Source organism: Mizuhopecten yessoensis, unplaced genomic scaffold, assembly GCF_002113885.1.
Source record: "Mizuhopecten yessoensis strain PY_sf001 unplaced genomic scaffold, ASM211388v2 scaffold1471, whole genome shotgun sequence".
Classification (NCBI taxonomy): domain Eukaryota; kingdom Metazoa; phylum Mollusca; class Bivalvia; order Pectinida; family Pectinidae; genus Mizuhopecten; species Mizuhopecten yessoensis.
Window position 1 is genome coordinate 194,783 of NW_018404063.1, and position 16,107 is coordinate 210,889.

General features: G+C 38.4%; 1 protein-coding gene across 6 annotated transcripts in view; it reads right to left on the bottom strand.

The window, feature by feature from the left end:
* Positions 1 to 16,107, bottom strand: part of LOC110462826 (dual specificity tyrosine-phosphorylation-regulated kinase 1A-like) — an 83,883-nt gene that overhangs the window by 39,900 nt on the left and 27,876 nt on the right. Inside the window, exon 1 of one of the 6 annotated variants that reach the window (XM_021517062.1) lies at positions 8,574 to 8,667. The exons of 3 other annotated variants lie outside the window; for them this stretch is intronic. Coding sequence is in view for 1 of the 3 variants with exons in the window: in XM_021517038.1 (XP_021372713.1) it covers positions 7,373 to 7,376 (4 nt within the window). In the remaining 2 variants the exon portion in view is untranslated. Of the gene's footprint in view, positions 1 to 7,372; positions 7,472 to 7,825; positions 7,864 to 8,573; positions 8,668 to 16,107 lie in introns of those variants that run through there. 2 more of the 6 variants (XM_021517073.1, XM_021517038.1) reach the window with 2 other exon arrangements.

Here is a 16,107-nt window from a genome sequence, read left to right on the forward strand (position 1 = left end):
GAAAAGCCTGTTACAGCGTTAGTACTATATTGTGATATTCAGATTAACAGATCCAGAAGCACTTTCACTTGTGTACATCAAAGCTAGCCCTGGTATTAGAGCTAAGCCCATTTAGAAGATCTGGGACTAGCTAATGGTAGTAGTGGTTGTTAGGTTGTAGTGATAGGGGTATGGTCTTTGCCAGGTGTCCATAAGGAGACAAATTCCTTATAGAAAACATGTTATTTTTAACCCATTCACCCCTAAAGTCACATTTGAACTTTACCAAATCAAAGACTGGGCAAGTCCAGTCCAAATATATGTGGAGGTGAATGAATTGGGACATATCCAAATTTCCCCCCCCCCCCCCACTTTAAAATTGTAGACAGATAATGCAATGTTTGAAAAAAAGTAGAATTTTTTGTATAATGACTTTCCCCCAAAACAGTATGCAAAATCCCCAGGTCAGACCTAACAAATCAACTCATGAACTGATATGTCTATTTATAACTAAATATGGAATCATCTACTGATTAGTCTGATGACATCAAACTATCAACTCATTTACCCCTGAAGATGCATTTGAACTCTTCCAATTCAAAGTTTGGAATAGTTCATTATGAAATTTCAGGGGTGAATAAGTTAATGTGGCCAGTTTGACAGAGACATTAATTGGATTATTGCATCAAATCATGTTTTTGGGTATAATTCTGATTAAACATATTTATTCTGCAATAAAGCCATGGCCACAACACATATAACCCATGCCTTAAGGTAGGGGGTGGGCTAATTACAGGCCATCTAAATAATATTTGGTGACATTTATACAGAAAGGCAAAATATGAGTTGGCTTATTTATCAGCAGGCGTGGGGACAAATACAGAAATATAGATACTGACATTGTTTTGATACTTTGACCTCTATCACTCAAATTCACACACACGCACAAGTCAACTTGATACACAAACAGACCACTGCATCACGTTTCTCCCCACAAGTGACAAACCCTGGGGAACCATTCACCTGGACTGGTATTCATAAAACAAAGTCCATGCTTGAGCATGAAAACGGTTTAATGAATAAAGAAATGTCAAGCTGACAGCGACAACAGATTTAGAGATTGACAACTTAGTGGTAGTCTGATCATATGCTATGTTTTGTAAGTATTGTCAACTTACACAGCAAACAGCACGAAAGAAAACAAGAGGATTGATGACTAACCATTTACTTTTAGACCCTGTTTAGAAAACAAATTAGCCACTTGGATGACGATCGTAGCTCTGGAAGAAGTTCCAACTCTTCCAAACAATCAAGACCCCTGTAACAGCTATATTTAGCTAAAGACAGGGCTCGGGACAGCTCTGAGCTTGTAAACAACAGAGAGATGCAGGTAAAAGGGTACAATATTACACATCTGACAGGGACTTGAGCAATGCTGGAGTTAGGATGAGGTCATGTTAGCTTGTCAACAGATGGTAGAGGCCAGCTTTACTGGTGAGACAGGTACACCATAGGGCAAATAGGTACAACACAGGCCAGAGACAGCACCCAACAAAAGCTTGGATTACTGGTCAGGTACACCACATGCCAGAGACAGCACCCAACAAAAGCTTGGATTACTAGTAGGTGAGACAGGTACAGTAAAGGGCAAATAGGTACAACACATGCCAGAGACGGCACCCAACACAAGCTTGGATTACTGGTGAGACAGGTACAGTAAAGGGCAAATAGGTACACCACAGGCCAGAGACAGCACCCAACACAAGCTTGGATTACTGGTGAGACAGGTACAGTAAAGGGCAAATAGGTACAACAAAGGCCAGAGACAGCACCCAACAAAAGCTAAGATTACTGGTGAGACAGGTACAGTAAAGGGCAAATAGGTACAACACAGGCCAGAGACAGCACCCAACAAAAGCTTGGATTAGACACATTGCGGGTGTCTTTCTATGGGAGGAAACTGGAGTACCCGGAGAAAACCCACATGGTCGAGCAGGTGACCCCATACATTTTCATGTCCGATCGGAGAATCAAACCCCGGCCGCCTTGGTGAAAGGCAAGTGCGCTATCCACTGCGCAACCCGACCACCCATTGTGGTATTCTGATGTTCATCGCATTATGCGAAAGGCCTTGCAATATATTTATATACTGAAAACCGCAAATCAAGCCGTGGCTGTTGTAAGGACATTAAACCCCAGACATACATTTTGCGTCCCACGGAACAAAGAATCAATGGCATCATGCGCGGAAAGTATCATGTTATGATGTAGAGTTGGTGTATTGTCGGAGCACTTTCCTGAATCCGGCACATTTATGAACTATTGTGCAGCAACAATCTACAAATGCAAACAGACCGAACCATTCATAAGCGCCCCGAACTCTCTCAGATCAAAGTCATCATTACTACGCCTCCAAGAATGATTGTCAATGGACCGTAAATGTTGGCTTCACGAATAATGAATTAATTTCCATTAATGGGAAAATATGTTGTTTCTTTATTTGCATAAAAACTGTGACATTTTGTGAGCAGGGTGACGAATCCGTCGAGAATGCAATCAGTGTTACTGTAATGTTAACATTAGGGACGCGATCAACAGTTTCTGGGTCCCTTGGTGCAGGCCAAAACAAAACATAACCTATATCAAGGGGGACAGGAATCTGGGTCAATCACATATTTTATTATATACAAGGATAAATGAGATCCAACATCCACTAGTGAATGCAGTGTTCCCACTGAATTTTAGATTTGGGGGTACACTTGATACAAGATTCTGTAACCCTAGGTACTTACTTACATAGGGCAATTGCTGAAAACTTGGGGTACAACCAACCGTTTAGGGGTTGAAATCCGTCATTTTGGGGTTTCTGAGAACACTGCTCAGTAAAGTGCTGTGTACCCCAGTTGACAGATTCCCAAATGGAATTCACTAGTCTGGCCATAACAGTTATCAAAATTCAAAAGAAGAGATGACCAGACACCATCAAATGGGGAGACTCGGCAATTTCTGCTTCTACTGCTCAAAATATATTTAGTTCTAATGAAGCAAAAGTCTATATGGAATACTTTAATATATATACATTTGATTTCCCTCAAAGTAACACAATGATGCCAAATTAGTGTCTTGTACTCTTCCAATTCAAAGGTTGGGATAGTTCATTATGAAATTGCAGGGGTGAATGAGTTAATCAGCGCAGTAGACTTCAATATTTATGGTGTTTTAAAACCAGCTGATCTTGCCAGCATGAACCTTTTTTTTTTTTTTAACTTACTCACCCCTACATATCTAAACTAGACTTGCCCAGTCCTTGATTTGGTCAGGTTCAAATGTGACTTTAGGGGTGAAAGGGTTAAATACAGACATACCACCAGCAGATCTTTACGCTGAAATGACTTTTTGTAGAAAAGACTGTTTGTTTATAAAAACATTTCAAAAGATGAAGAAATACTGCCGTATAGAATCGAGAATCTTGGCCTTTTTACTGTGTCAATGTCAGATTGTTTATCAATCATATCAGACTGTTCACCCGTGTTGTCTAAGCAAACATATATAAAGCAGACCTTGTCTGGTACACAACAGGATGGTTCATCATCAAAGCCGTACATTTATAACATTGAATGAATCGTCAACTTGTGTCAGCTTTGATCTAAAACTGATTTATCTACACTGTTTGTGAATGAATAAACAGTACCAATCGATGATTCAAATATGCAAACATGTCTGACTTTATATCTTCTCTGTCATGACAAGACAGAATCTGTCATTTAAAGAAACTGCAAATAAATATGAAATTCAAATTTGAACTGTAATTAATACATACATATATAGGTTACTTGATTAAAAGGCAGAATATAGTAAGATGCCTGTCAGCAGTGCAAGCAACCTACAGAATACCTTGAGTTCCATCAAATGATTCAATGCTATTTTGAGAAAAAAAAAGATTTGATTTTTTATAAAACCCACTATTAAATCTAACTATCATGTTAAATTTTTATAAAACCCACTATTAAATCTAACTATCATGTTAAATTTTAAGTCCAATAACGCCTTCAATGCTATTTTTATTTTTTTATTTTATAAAAGCCTATATAACCCAATATAAAATCTACCTATCATGTTAAATTTTAGGTCCAATAACGTCTTCACGATCTTAACTATTTCAATGTGAAGCCTAGATCTCAATTATACAGTCTCTAAGGTGAACAAACGGCCGAACTCGCCGAAAACAAATAATCGGCGTAAGTACAGGGATAACAATAACTGTTTATCATATTTGATTTATAAACCTGTTTTCTTGTTCCTGCCAAAGTATTCTTTTCACAATTTTCAAAGCTTTTTAACAAGGATAGCAATGACTGTTAATAAAAGTTGATTAATAACCCCATATTTTTGTACCTACCAAAGTATTCTTTTCACAATTTTTCATAATTTTCAAACTTCTCTGCGCTATCAGTACCAACTGATCTTATATAACACCCTGGCTAGGTATGTATTAATATCTCAGTCTGAAGGATATCAGTACAGGTCCATATACTGATTGGGTAGCATTGCCTGTGACACCCATTGTCTGGGGCCTTCTGTGGGGACAGTGAGGAGGAAGTGATTATGTCACTGGGCCACTGACCTTAGGTGTGGGTGGCTAATCCAGCTAACAGTAGTCCATCTAGCTATGTAAACAGTTAGTGAGGGGGTAGGGGTAATGGACACTGGTCATTTCGGGTCATGGTCTATCAACTCATTCACCCCTACATTATTTAAACTGTACTTGCCCAGTCTTTGATTTGGTAAGGTTCAAATTCTGTAGTTAAGGGTAAATGGGTTAAATACTGAGAATGGACTGGACAATGGTCATTTCAAGTCATGGTCTACTGAACACTCATCACAATGGTGGACTGAGAGATACTGGCCTGGACACTGGTCAATTCAGGTTATGGTCTATTGAACACCCATCACAATGGCTAATCCAGCTAACAGAAGGATACTGGACTGGACACTGGTCATTTCAGGTTATGGTCTAGTACACAAATCAATGATGCATCACAACAGTGGCTTGAGGGAGTGGACCTGGTCATGTTAGGTTATAGGGTACAGTACACATACAAAACAACCAGGGCAGAACTGGAGGTAGGGGTGTTGATATCTAGCACTGTTACAATTACACAAACAACAGCAGCGGAGAAATTATTTCAGATATAAATTTACAATTAAAGTAAACATGGAAGGGATCATATGTCTTACAGGGAAAAAAGTCAACTCCATATCTGCTGAAATGAAGAGAACAAAAGTGGATCAGTGAGTGTTATTTAACTCATTCACCCCTAAAGACACATATGAATTCATCCAATTCAAGGTTGGAATGGTTCATTATGCAATTTCAGGGGTGAATGAGTTAACAGTATTTTTCTTTGGTGGAGTGTCATAGAATGGAATCAGGCTGACAGGTATATGGTATATGGGTGGAGTCCACTTGAATAAGTAGGACAGACATGCACCTAACACTCCTGATAATAGGGAACAGGGTAAGCCCCAGACATCCATACAAACAGGAAAGGGGATTAAAAGGGGCCAATAATAATAACTACAAAAGTCAGAAGGACAACCCCCTACAGATTCCTGCTGAGGATGAGTGGTGTCTTTGAGGGGTTATCAACTGAACTGTATACACACTACACACTGTTGAGTACATCCAGGAAGAGACAGAACACAATGACGGATTGTGGTATCCTATCACTAAGCTATAACCCAGTAGGCGTTTTAAGGACGGGGTGGGGGCTAGGGATGCTATAATCATTACTATCAGACTTGAACAAGGGTAGAAATTGTCTAGAGGGTGGGGCTGGAAACATTGTTGTTACGATGGAGATAGATGACAGCTTTGTTATCTGAAGGTAGTGGTGATGAATGCTAAATTGAATTATCTTTTTCTTCAAGAATTTAACAGTATTAAGAAACGTGTATAAATCTGAACACCTTATCCAGGATCAGGTCCACGTTCTATAACTGAGAAATTCAACAGAAAGATGGACGGTACAGCTACCAGGGAATCTGGGGTTATTATTTTAAGGGATGCTATGTTATTGTTATCATGGTCGAGAGACACTCTTTTGTTTTTTATTTTCACGGTTGAGAGCTATTCTTTGTTATTGCTGTCCTGGCGGAGAAAAACATTTCTTCTGTATCCCAGACAGCAGGGATGCAGATGAATTTTTAATAGGAGAAACATCGTAGTACTCCATCATCATCATCATGGCACACACTGGAAGGTCAGCAGGTCACCATTCTCCCTGCTGCTCCATTCAGATATTACTGACCAATGAGATGTGTAGAGTATATGTGTTAGCCAGCTGTGGGATGTTACCAGCTGTTGTATTACCTACACCCCCTGCTGTGCATACACATACACTACAGTCAGATAGGCTAACATCTATATGACAACCATCAGGCAATCAGGCTATTTTTGGATTCCTGTTTTTTCACTTGCATTTCCCACATACTTGAGTACATACATACAGGAGACCAAAATTAGACAGGCCTAGCATCCTCATATTTCCCTGACAAGCTTTCAAGGATGTAAACAATTCAGAAAAATGTATTTTTTTTCTTTTCGAATATAATACATCCTGTTTATATACAATTTGCCAATTCCCCCCCCCCCCCCCCGAAAATATACATTTTTATAAAAACACCTTTCAAGTTTTGAATAATAACTTCACCTCTTAACTCACAGGACTTGTATCATACCACAAACATTTCAACAGATTAGTGAAAGAATATCAAATATTATTTCTGAAAATATGTTTTACTAATTTACATACTGAACAAGTTTAATTTTTTTTAAAATTTTATCAGATACGTTACAATGTATTATATGTGGTATCAAACTGCAATCATTCAGAAAAGTGATAAAATACATCAAGTTACAACAATGATATTAGTTGTCAACAGAAGGTGAAGTCTAGTTTTTTGTTACAAAATAACAAAGGCCATTATTTCATCTAAAGCTGTTTTTCTCAGATAATTTAAAATTACGAATTACCATCTTGGCTCTAGACCCTGTACACCTGCTGTACATTCAATAAGAAATGAAAACAATTAACTTCCTAATTAGATATATGTAATTTCATGTTGAATGTAGGTTTAAAATTACAGCTAAACCTCCTGAAATGGCACTGAGACACCCATACATTTAGATTGAAAACAAAGGATGGACAAGCAAGGAGTAGTTGTTTTTTTGATGAAGTAAGATCGGATCTAAAAATAGCCCTGAGGAAAACTGAAGTCATCCGGAGCCAAACATGACAAAGAGAATACAGAGTTAGAACGGAGTAGAATATTATATACCACAAAAGGTGGCTGTGCACTGACTAACATTATCATTATACAGTAAACATACCCATCTCATCTTAGTGATAATCTCCGGACAATCCAGTGGTACAGAGCTTCATGCTGATATCATTTTGTACGCCTGTATCCGTCATGTAAACAGCTAGCTATATATATATATATATATATATAATATATAATATATGTATCCCCTGTAAAAAAACACCTTAAGGCCCTCCAGTGCCAAATACCTCTCCCCTAGACCAAGGAGCTCCTAACCACAAATATGTGTTGGGGGAGGCATCTATTCTTGGTGGCAATTTCATTGATGTCACAGGCCAGTGTTATTCATTGTACACATAAACAGACAATAAAATCCCACAGCTGGTCGGGTAAACAATTGGATTTAAACAGTGAAACTGGGCTTCGCTGACTTGACTTCCATTTAGGAACACTTGATATGCGTTTGGGATAAAGTTTCATTTATGAAAATCAAAAAAATGGAACAGATTGGTACACCTACTGTCATATACACAGGCCAGGACTCCATGCTGAAAACAGCTGGTAGTGTTTACGTCACATGATCCAATGATTCACTGAGAAAGCCCAACAGCCAATCACAGCTCAGTTCATGTGCAATGACCTAGTTGTTGCCAGGCAGAGTTGCTAAAAATAACTACTGGCTGCTCAGTTGTCAATCTCCCATGGTCATGTGATATAAGATATTTAAGGTCATGGTTCAGGTGGGGCTAAAGTTCAGAGGCCCAGGTAAGGGGTAATTTGCCCAGCTGTTATCTACTGTGCAGCACACATTCCTCAGATACAGAGCAGATATACATGTAGGTAAGGTAGGTATGAGCTGGTATTGTTGCTGTGTATTATCACTGTACAGACACAGCAGGGGTTAGGCCATTCAGACAAGATCATCTGACTGGCTCTTGAGTCAGTTTACAAAACACACACACACACCGGCCTGCAGAATTACCCCTGTGTCAAATCTAGTACCTTCACAATCATTATCGGTTTTATCTTTAATGACTAATGTTTAAATAACCCAGATTAAAATAATCATGTATATCCCAAGGATATATCTAAATGTAAATCACATTTAATTTAATTACAGAGCATATTTTTTAAAACATAAATTACATTAAAGTAGAAGATTAATATGCAATGTTTACAAGAATATTATAATATTATTAACAACAAATTAGCATTTTTTTTTTTATCAAATTCTGTTTTATGAAATGTTTGACAAATATGATACTTACTTGACCCAAAACAGCGATCTCTTCTATGGTACGATTGCAACAATAATGCCGGGTAAATAAAAGTTCCAGCGAATCCTAGTCAGATAAGGAATACGCCTCAACATGTTTTGAACCCTTCCCTCTACATATTAAATGATATTTTTTCTTCCTTATTCTCCCCGTTTTATATCGATACATCTGCGTGGACATGCACATGCATGCACGCGTGCGTTCATTGTGTCTCACCGATGCCTGTCAGGTGCATGGCTTCAAAGAGTTACCTGCTTCATAGATTTCCACAAAAGCCTTTCCATGATCTAATATTTTGTAATTTCCCCCCCCAAATATCAATTTTATTTAATCAAATTTGCGACCATCCCAACATTTTTATTACACAATTTATCAAAGAGGAACATATGCTTAATATTTCATTATAATGAAATTACACAAGACTTTTCTTGTTGTAAATCTGTTGCGGGTGCACTGTTATTTATTATAGATTGACCTTTCCGCTCAATAACCGATTTGTTTAGACACGATTTTGTTTGCACTTGTGTTTAAATGTCTGTGCAAGTCCAATTGATTTCTCCTTCGATTTCATCACCCAGTTAGCATTACGGCTACCAGTGACTTATAATTATCTGTATACATGCACAATGAAGTTACCTTGTTGTGGTTTTGACCCATATTTATTCCAAGGACACCAGAATGTAACTTTATTATCTGTCTTGTGTGGTCTAGAATGGTGATATCCACCTCACTATGGAACTATCTGTCAGCTTCATGAAATTTATTTTGTCAAGTTATGTAAAAAGTTTGACAGGTTATCTGACAATTGTGCATTTACAAATTTTCATATCAATTGCCATGAAGCTTTCTTTATTAGCCAAAAGCCCTTAGGCTTGCAGGTACAACCCAAGGCATGCTATTAACCCATTCACCCCTAAAGTCACATTTGAACCTTACCAAATCAAAGACTGGGCAAGTCCAGTGTAAAATTGTAGGGGTGAATGAGTTAAAAGAATGTGAACTGAATATAACAATTTTACACAAGTGAAATGACGGCATCTATGATGCATTAAAATTAGATAATGCTAACTGATTTATGATTTAAACCTAATTTTACAGTATCATACTTAGTCACAAGATTTTTTTCTCTCTCAGTAATTAGTGTTTTTTTTTTTTAAATCTGGAACTTTTATTGTAAAATAAAGATTTTGGACTGCTTCACTGCGATTGTCAAAGATAAAATCAGGAGTTTTAAAAATAAGCGAAGTTTATATGATATATATACATGATCAAATAGATGAAATAATTAATACATTTTTTATCCCAACAGAAATTGAGTGATTAAAATATCAATTTTGGGAAACTCTCATAGAGATATCACTCCTGACAGCTCTGAATCGTTTATTATCTCCTTGACCGTAACCTCTTGATATCAGATTGGGTAAAGAATCTCGACAATATCCTAACCTGCTCCGATGTTTCTATCATGTTTCTGATAGAAACATCGGGGAGCCAGCCTATTGTGTAGCAACAATGGGTCGGCCTTCTGATTACCGAGGATAGGTATACGCACATCAAAGCCACCAGGTTTTCCCAGGGCTAGATCTAATTCTACTTTCCCAGGGTATAACCCTCTCAATGGAACTCAAGAAAACGATGTAAAATCATTCAACCGTGGATTTTTTCTCACCATCGACGACATACACAACTAGTTGCTATAAATAAATGTTGACAACATCAGTCAAAATTGAGGAATGCAGTCTCCAAAATATTTGTCCTCTAACTCATCAAACGGTAAGGAGTTTGTACCAGAATTTTATACTTTTTCTTTTTTTTGCCCAATTAAAATCAGCTGTGTGTGAAAGTGAAAAGTGTTAGACATTTTCTATACTGAGTGATGAACCTTGTTTATAGTGCAGTATTAAACTAAGTAGGAGGTCAGGATTGGTGCAGTAGGTACATATAGCCCCCCTTGGGGAGTTGGGTACATGCAGCCAGAGGGAGGGAGGGAGGGAGGGACACAGGGGTACACATTTCCCTGGGGAGGAGGGTACATGTAGCCTGAGGGAGGGAGGGACACAGGGGGTACACATTTCCCTGGGGAGGTGGACACATTGTAGCCAGAGGGAGGGAGGGACACAGGGGTACACATTGCCCTGGGGTGGTAGACACATTGTAGCCAGAGGGAGGGAGGGAGGGAGGGACACAGGGGTACACATTTCCCTGGGGAGGTGGACACATTGTAGCCAGAGGGGGGGAGGGACACAGGGGTACACATTGCCCTGGGGAGGTAGACACATTGTAGCCAGAGGGAGGGAGGGAGGCAGGGACACAGGGGTACACATTTCCCTGGGGAGGAGGGGACATGTAGCCTGAGGGAGGGAGGGACACAGGGGGTACACATTTCCCTGGGGAGGTGGATACATTGTAGCCAGAGGGAGGGAGGGACACAGGGGTACACATTTCCCTGGGGAGGAGGGTACATGTAGCCTGAGGGAGGGGGATCATCCTTCCAGAAGGATACAAGGGATACATGTAGCCCCAGGGAGGAGGACAGTAGGTATATATTGCATCGGAAAGTGGGGGAATACCTTGGGTCTGCCGTATAACCAAACTATTCAGTAGCGAAGTGGATAATCAATCTATCAACCAGGGGGATACCTGTTCCCTCAGGGATAACACACAGCCTTGGGGTAAGGTTAAGGCATGTACAGGGGGCATGTAGAGATGGTGAAGTAGTTTCATGATGGGCGAGTAAGGGTACTGACAGATTGGGAAGGGGAGGAGCAGCTACTTAACTTTTAGGAAGGGAGTGAGGGGGTTGGGAAGAAGGAAACGTTACTTAAAGAAATCTGAAGTCCAAACACAACCTTTCTCTTTCAGCAGAGGCCTGGGGCACTCGTCAATGGTCAGAGCTGGTGTAAGTAGCCCTGATCAAATACCTGTGCTGACAGCCTTATGACAGAGGTAATGGACCATGAAGTTTGCTCTCTGTCAGGCCTAAAATAACATGTTTTATACCTATCGCTAATGACCGGTCAGAAACGCTGATACACATCTATCTCCAATGATCAGCTGACCACAGCTGACCTCTCTTAACCTGCTATATAAGCATCGTAATAAGTGTACCTTGAGACCAGGTAAATTATCATCTCTGTAACTGAGGTCTTCATTTATATATGTTATGTTTCTGTTCCCTGTATGTCTCTGTCCCCCCACCCCGACTACGATCTTTATCAGTCAGAAGATGCAGTGCTAAATCATGCAAATATGGAGCCCTATATACTCCTCTGATTTCGATGGGACTCGTGTAAAATTTCTAGAAATACTTAAAATTTAACATCGCAGGACCACCAGTTTTTTTGGTACACAGTTGCAAAAGACCCATGCAAATAATAAATTATAAATTGATGACTAAATGTGTTCATTTCTCGACCTATTTGCTTTTGAGTAATTCTGAACATGATTTCATGTTAAGAGTTGATTTTAAACACCCGTGACATTTAGGCTGGATAAGAATACACGACTAATTGCCGAGATCAGTGGAGCATGAAGTTCAATATATGTAATTTTCTGGGATACGTGGCTAGTTTATTACACGAGTAAAGGATGAGATGGTATCGTAACACCTGGATCAGCCTCAGTGTGGGAATGACGGGACTAGACTATAATAAGGTATTTACCTGGAGGCCATGTATACACATACCTGTGAGAGTTAATAAGATATTTACCTGGGGGACAGGTAAAAAAATGCGACATTTATAAGGCAGCTAAAATACCTGGCTTCATTTGTTAATTCATTAGAAACCCTATAATGGAAGTATATTAATTAAAGGTGCTTTATTTCAGGTATTAATTGCAAGCATTCAATTTCATGATCAACTGATGCAGATTTAACCAATAAACATTTTTTTTTTATTGATTTTTTTTGATTCAATTATCAAATCAGATGATGTATCATTATCCTTACAATAAATAAACCCAGAAGTTTTCAACTTTTACAAATCATGACATTTTAGTCGATGAAGTTCCTAACATGACGCAAGGCTATGTCACCATCCAAGAGCTTGACATACCTCTGCACAAATTTAAGTGTGGAGCCTTCGATACCCTTGATATAGAATTGTCAGGACACAAGACAAAATTCGGTCCCCGGCTGGACATGGACAGGGTGCTGTAATCAGCCGGACACTTGACAAATTTCTGTCAAATTTCAGCCCCCAGATGGAAAATGACAAAACTTTAAAAATCTTTTTTTCCAGCCAAACCAAAATAAAATTCTGTCCCAAACTGGACACTGACAAATTACTCGAAATTCTGTCCCCAACTGGACACTGCCAAAATGTTGTCTCCAGCCAGGCACTGACAATTTTTTCACAAATTCTGTTCCCTGCCGGATATTAACAAAATTCTGTTTTGGGCTGGACAATGACATAATTTTATCTCCGGCCAAACACTGACAAAATTCTTTCCCAGCCAAATGTGAACTAGACTGGGGATAAATTCTGTACAGATGACATTTGTGATAGCCACACCAGTCTCATTAATAGCAGTGTACCTGTATGTCAGTTAGGTGTCCCGGGCCATACCTCACATTCCCCAGATACTTGGTCCCTGCTATCCACTACTGGCCTTGTTTCATTACTAGGCACCGTGTACCCATATAGAAGATAACCCCAGGATGCGTTTGTCTCCGTCACATTCCCCAAGTGGGTAGTAACCCCTGAATGGGAATACCAGTCATAACTGGACAACATTAGCACAGGTGTCACCAAATATCACTCCATTGGCTGTAATCAACTCATTAACCCCTGAACACTCATTTGAACTCTTCCAATTCAAACGTTGGAATAGTTCATTATGAAATTTCAGGGGTTATTGTGCCTACCCTAAAGTTTTAATGGCATTTAGTGATATGCACTGTTTAAGTCTGAACTCTTGTTCTATATAAGCATGGTAAAAATATTTTCCAAAATAAAAGAAATTGCCTACCTACCTACCCTATTTTTTCTGAAGAAATATGAAAAAATCTTTTGGCCTCAAGAAGCTTAACAGCAAATTACCCTATAAGCTCTCCATCCGAGATATTCCCAAAAAATCTGTTTTATGTGCTGAAGTTCTCTTTATTTGGCTTCTAAAGACAAATAAAGAGACAGGAGACTGCCCTGATCTTGTAAATTCCTCGGTCGCACAAATATTTTCAGAAACTCAAACATCTGAAAACATTTCAATCTCAATTTATATATTTGCCCTGCAAGTCCAACTACATCTTAACCAATTCAATAAAACACCTCAGCTTTCAAGTATTTCAAATTGACCTCTATCTCGAAACAGTTAAGATAAACTGTAACAAAGATTCTTCACATATCGGAACCACTCCTTTGTGAAGTGTCTGTGTCTAAATGACTGGTTACTATGGCACCTGAAATATGTCTCCACCTTCGTCTCCATCAGATCTGACACTGAGTCAACACCTTAACTATGGTAAGGTTTTCTATTTTTTTTCCATTTCTTTATTTTTCTCAAACTCCTAAACTATTCCATTGAGCAAATGTCAAAGGCGGCTAGCAACCATTTGAATGTTCAGTAGTAAATGATTGCTGAAGATATATAGATAAAGAAGTTAGGTATCTATAACCATGATAAGGGTTAAACTTTACAGACATTTTTCATGTCTTTAAAAGTTTAACCCTTATCATGGTTATAGATACCCAACTTCTTTATCTATATATCTTCAGCAATCGTTTACATCTTCAAGCAGATGTTTACCCCTTTCATTCCTATAATTAATTTGGACCTGATCAAATGAAAGACGGGACAAGTCCAGTTTACGTATGTAGGGTTGACAGAGTCAAATGTTACCTTTGATTCTCCATTGTATCCATGCACAAAGTAATGTAATACATTTGTGACTATTTGAGCGACCGTTTCAATGAAATCTTCTGAAGAAAGTGTTAGAATATTAATCTGTAAAAGTCCTTTTCTACAAAATACATTTAAAAAAAACCCAACCTGTCAGAAGACGAGATATAAATCTGCCACCTCAAGTAGAAGTGGGCAAGGACGTGACAATTCAGGCTGCTCCATTTCAAACAATTTGTACGCTCTTTAGAAGATTCAATTCGGTTTAAAATGCCCGATAATTATGTAACAGAGACAAAAGTAAACAAAGGTATGTAACAGTTCAAGACACCTCTGCACTTAACCCATACACCCCTGAAGTCAGACTTGACCCTTACCATTTCAAAGACTGGGTAAGTCCAGTTGAACAATGTAGGGGGTGGATGAGTTAAATGTCTACCAAACATTGGACTTGTTTATTTTGCCCTTTCAGGTACAATTGTAACTAGATTATAATTCACAATGTATATCCATATTTGTTAACACTTTACCAATTGGTTATCTATTTATTATTTCGTTAATTGTTCTGTTTCATAGATTAATTCAGCTTGTTTGCTCTAGGCTGAATAACTAGACAGCAGGAGGTACAAGAAATACAGACACAAGACAACGGGGTATACTTTGCTTTGAACTCAATATGTGTATGAGTACCCTAAGTCTTGTCCTGTGTATTTGATAAAGATATGTAGAGCATTGAAAAGAATGACTTTCAACATTTAACAAGATAGGAATCAAATATAGCATGCATATTTAATGATATAATTAATTTTCGAATCACAAGAGATGTACTTAATTTGAATTTATAATTTCCCCCCATTCTTGCAAATGGATTGATTTAGATACATTAAATTTACATATTAATTGATTAATTAGCATAATTCCAATAATTCCCTGCATATTATTCATGTACATGTCGTTCAAAGTTTAACAACTAATTAGTTAGTGATTTTTTTGGTTTTAAGTGTTTAAATATAGGTAAAGTATTATTTCACATCAAATTGAATATTCTGCTTTTAAATACATAAACATTTTTGTTTTTGTTTTTCTTCTTCAATTAATTGTGCAGACTGCTTTTGAAACTGATCCTATCAGCATACATGTATATATATATATTGTCAGACGGCTGACTTACACCCCCCTCAACTTCCTGTGCAGAATGGCTTCTAGTGTTTTTTCAAAACTATTATTTCCGTTCTAACACAAACACCAACCACTGACAACCTGTTAGACGTTTACAAACACAAGACTTAGCAAGAAAAGGTCATAAAAGGCAAGTCAGGAGGGGAGGGGAGGGGAGGGAGGGGGGAGGGAGGGGGGACAGAGTGCGAAGGAGGTATGTTTATTGTCAACCTTTGGCACACAGGAGGGTGAGAGAAAGAAATAAGATATGGGAAAGAGAGAATTGGGAAAAAGGGGTTGATACGACTGTGCCACATAGTAACGAGGTTTCAAATGAAACACAATAACATAACTTAAAGGAAAGAGATACAGGTTTATCTAGTGCTTGCTGCACAGTAAACTATTTTTAATGAACATAATATGATTGGGAGGGGAGGTTCACCTACTGCACAGTAGTGCTTTGAAAACAAAAATAAAAGAGGGGGGGGGAGGGTGAAGATCAGTGTTAACTGATGCAAAATATAGC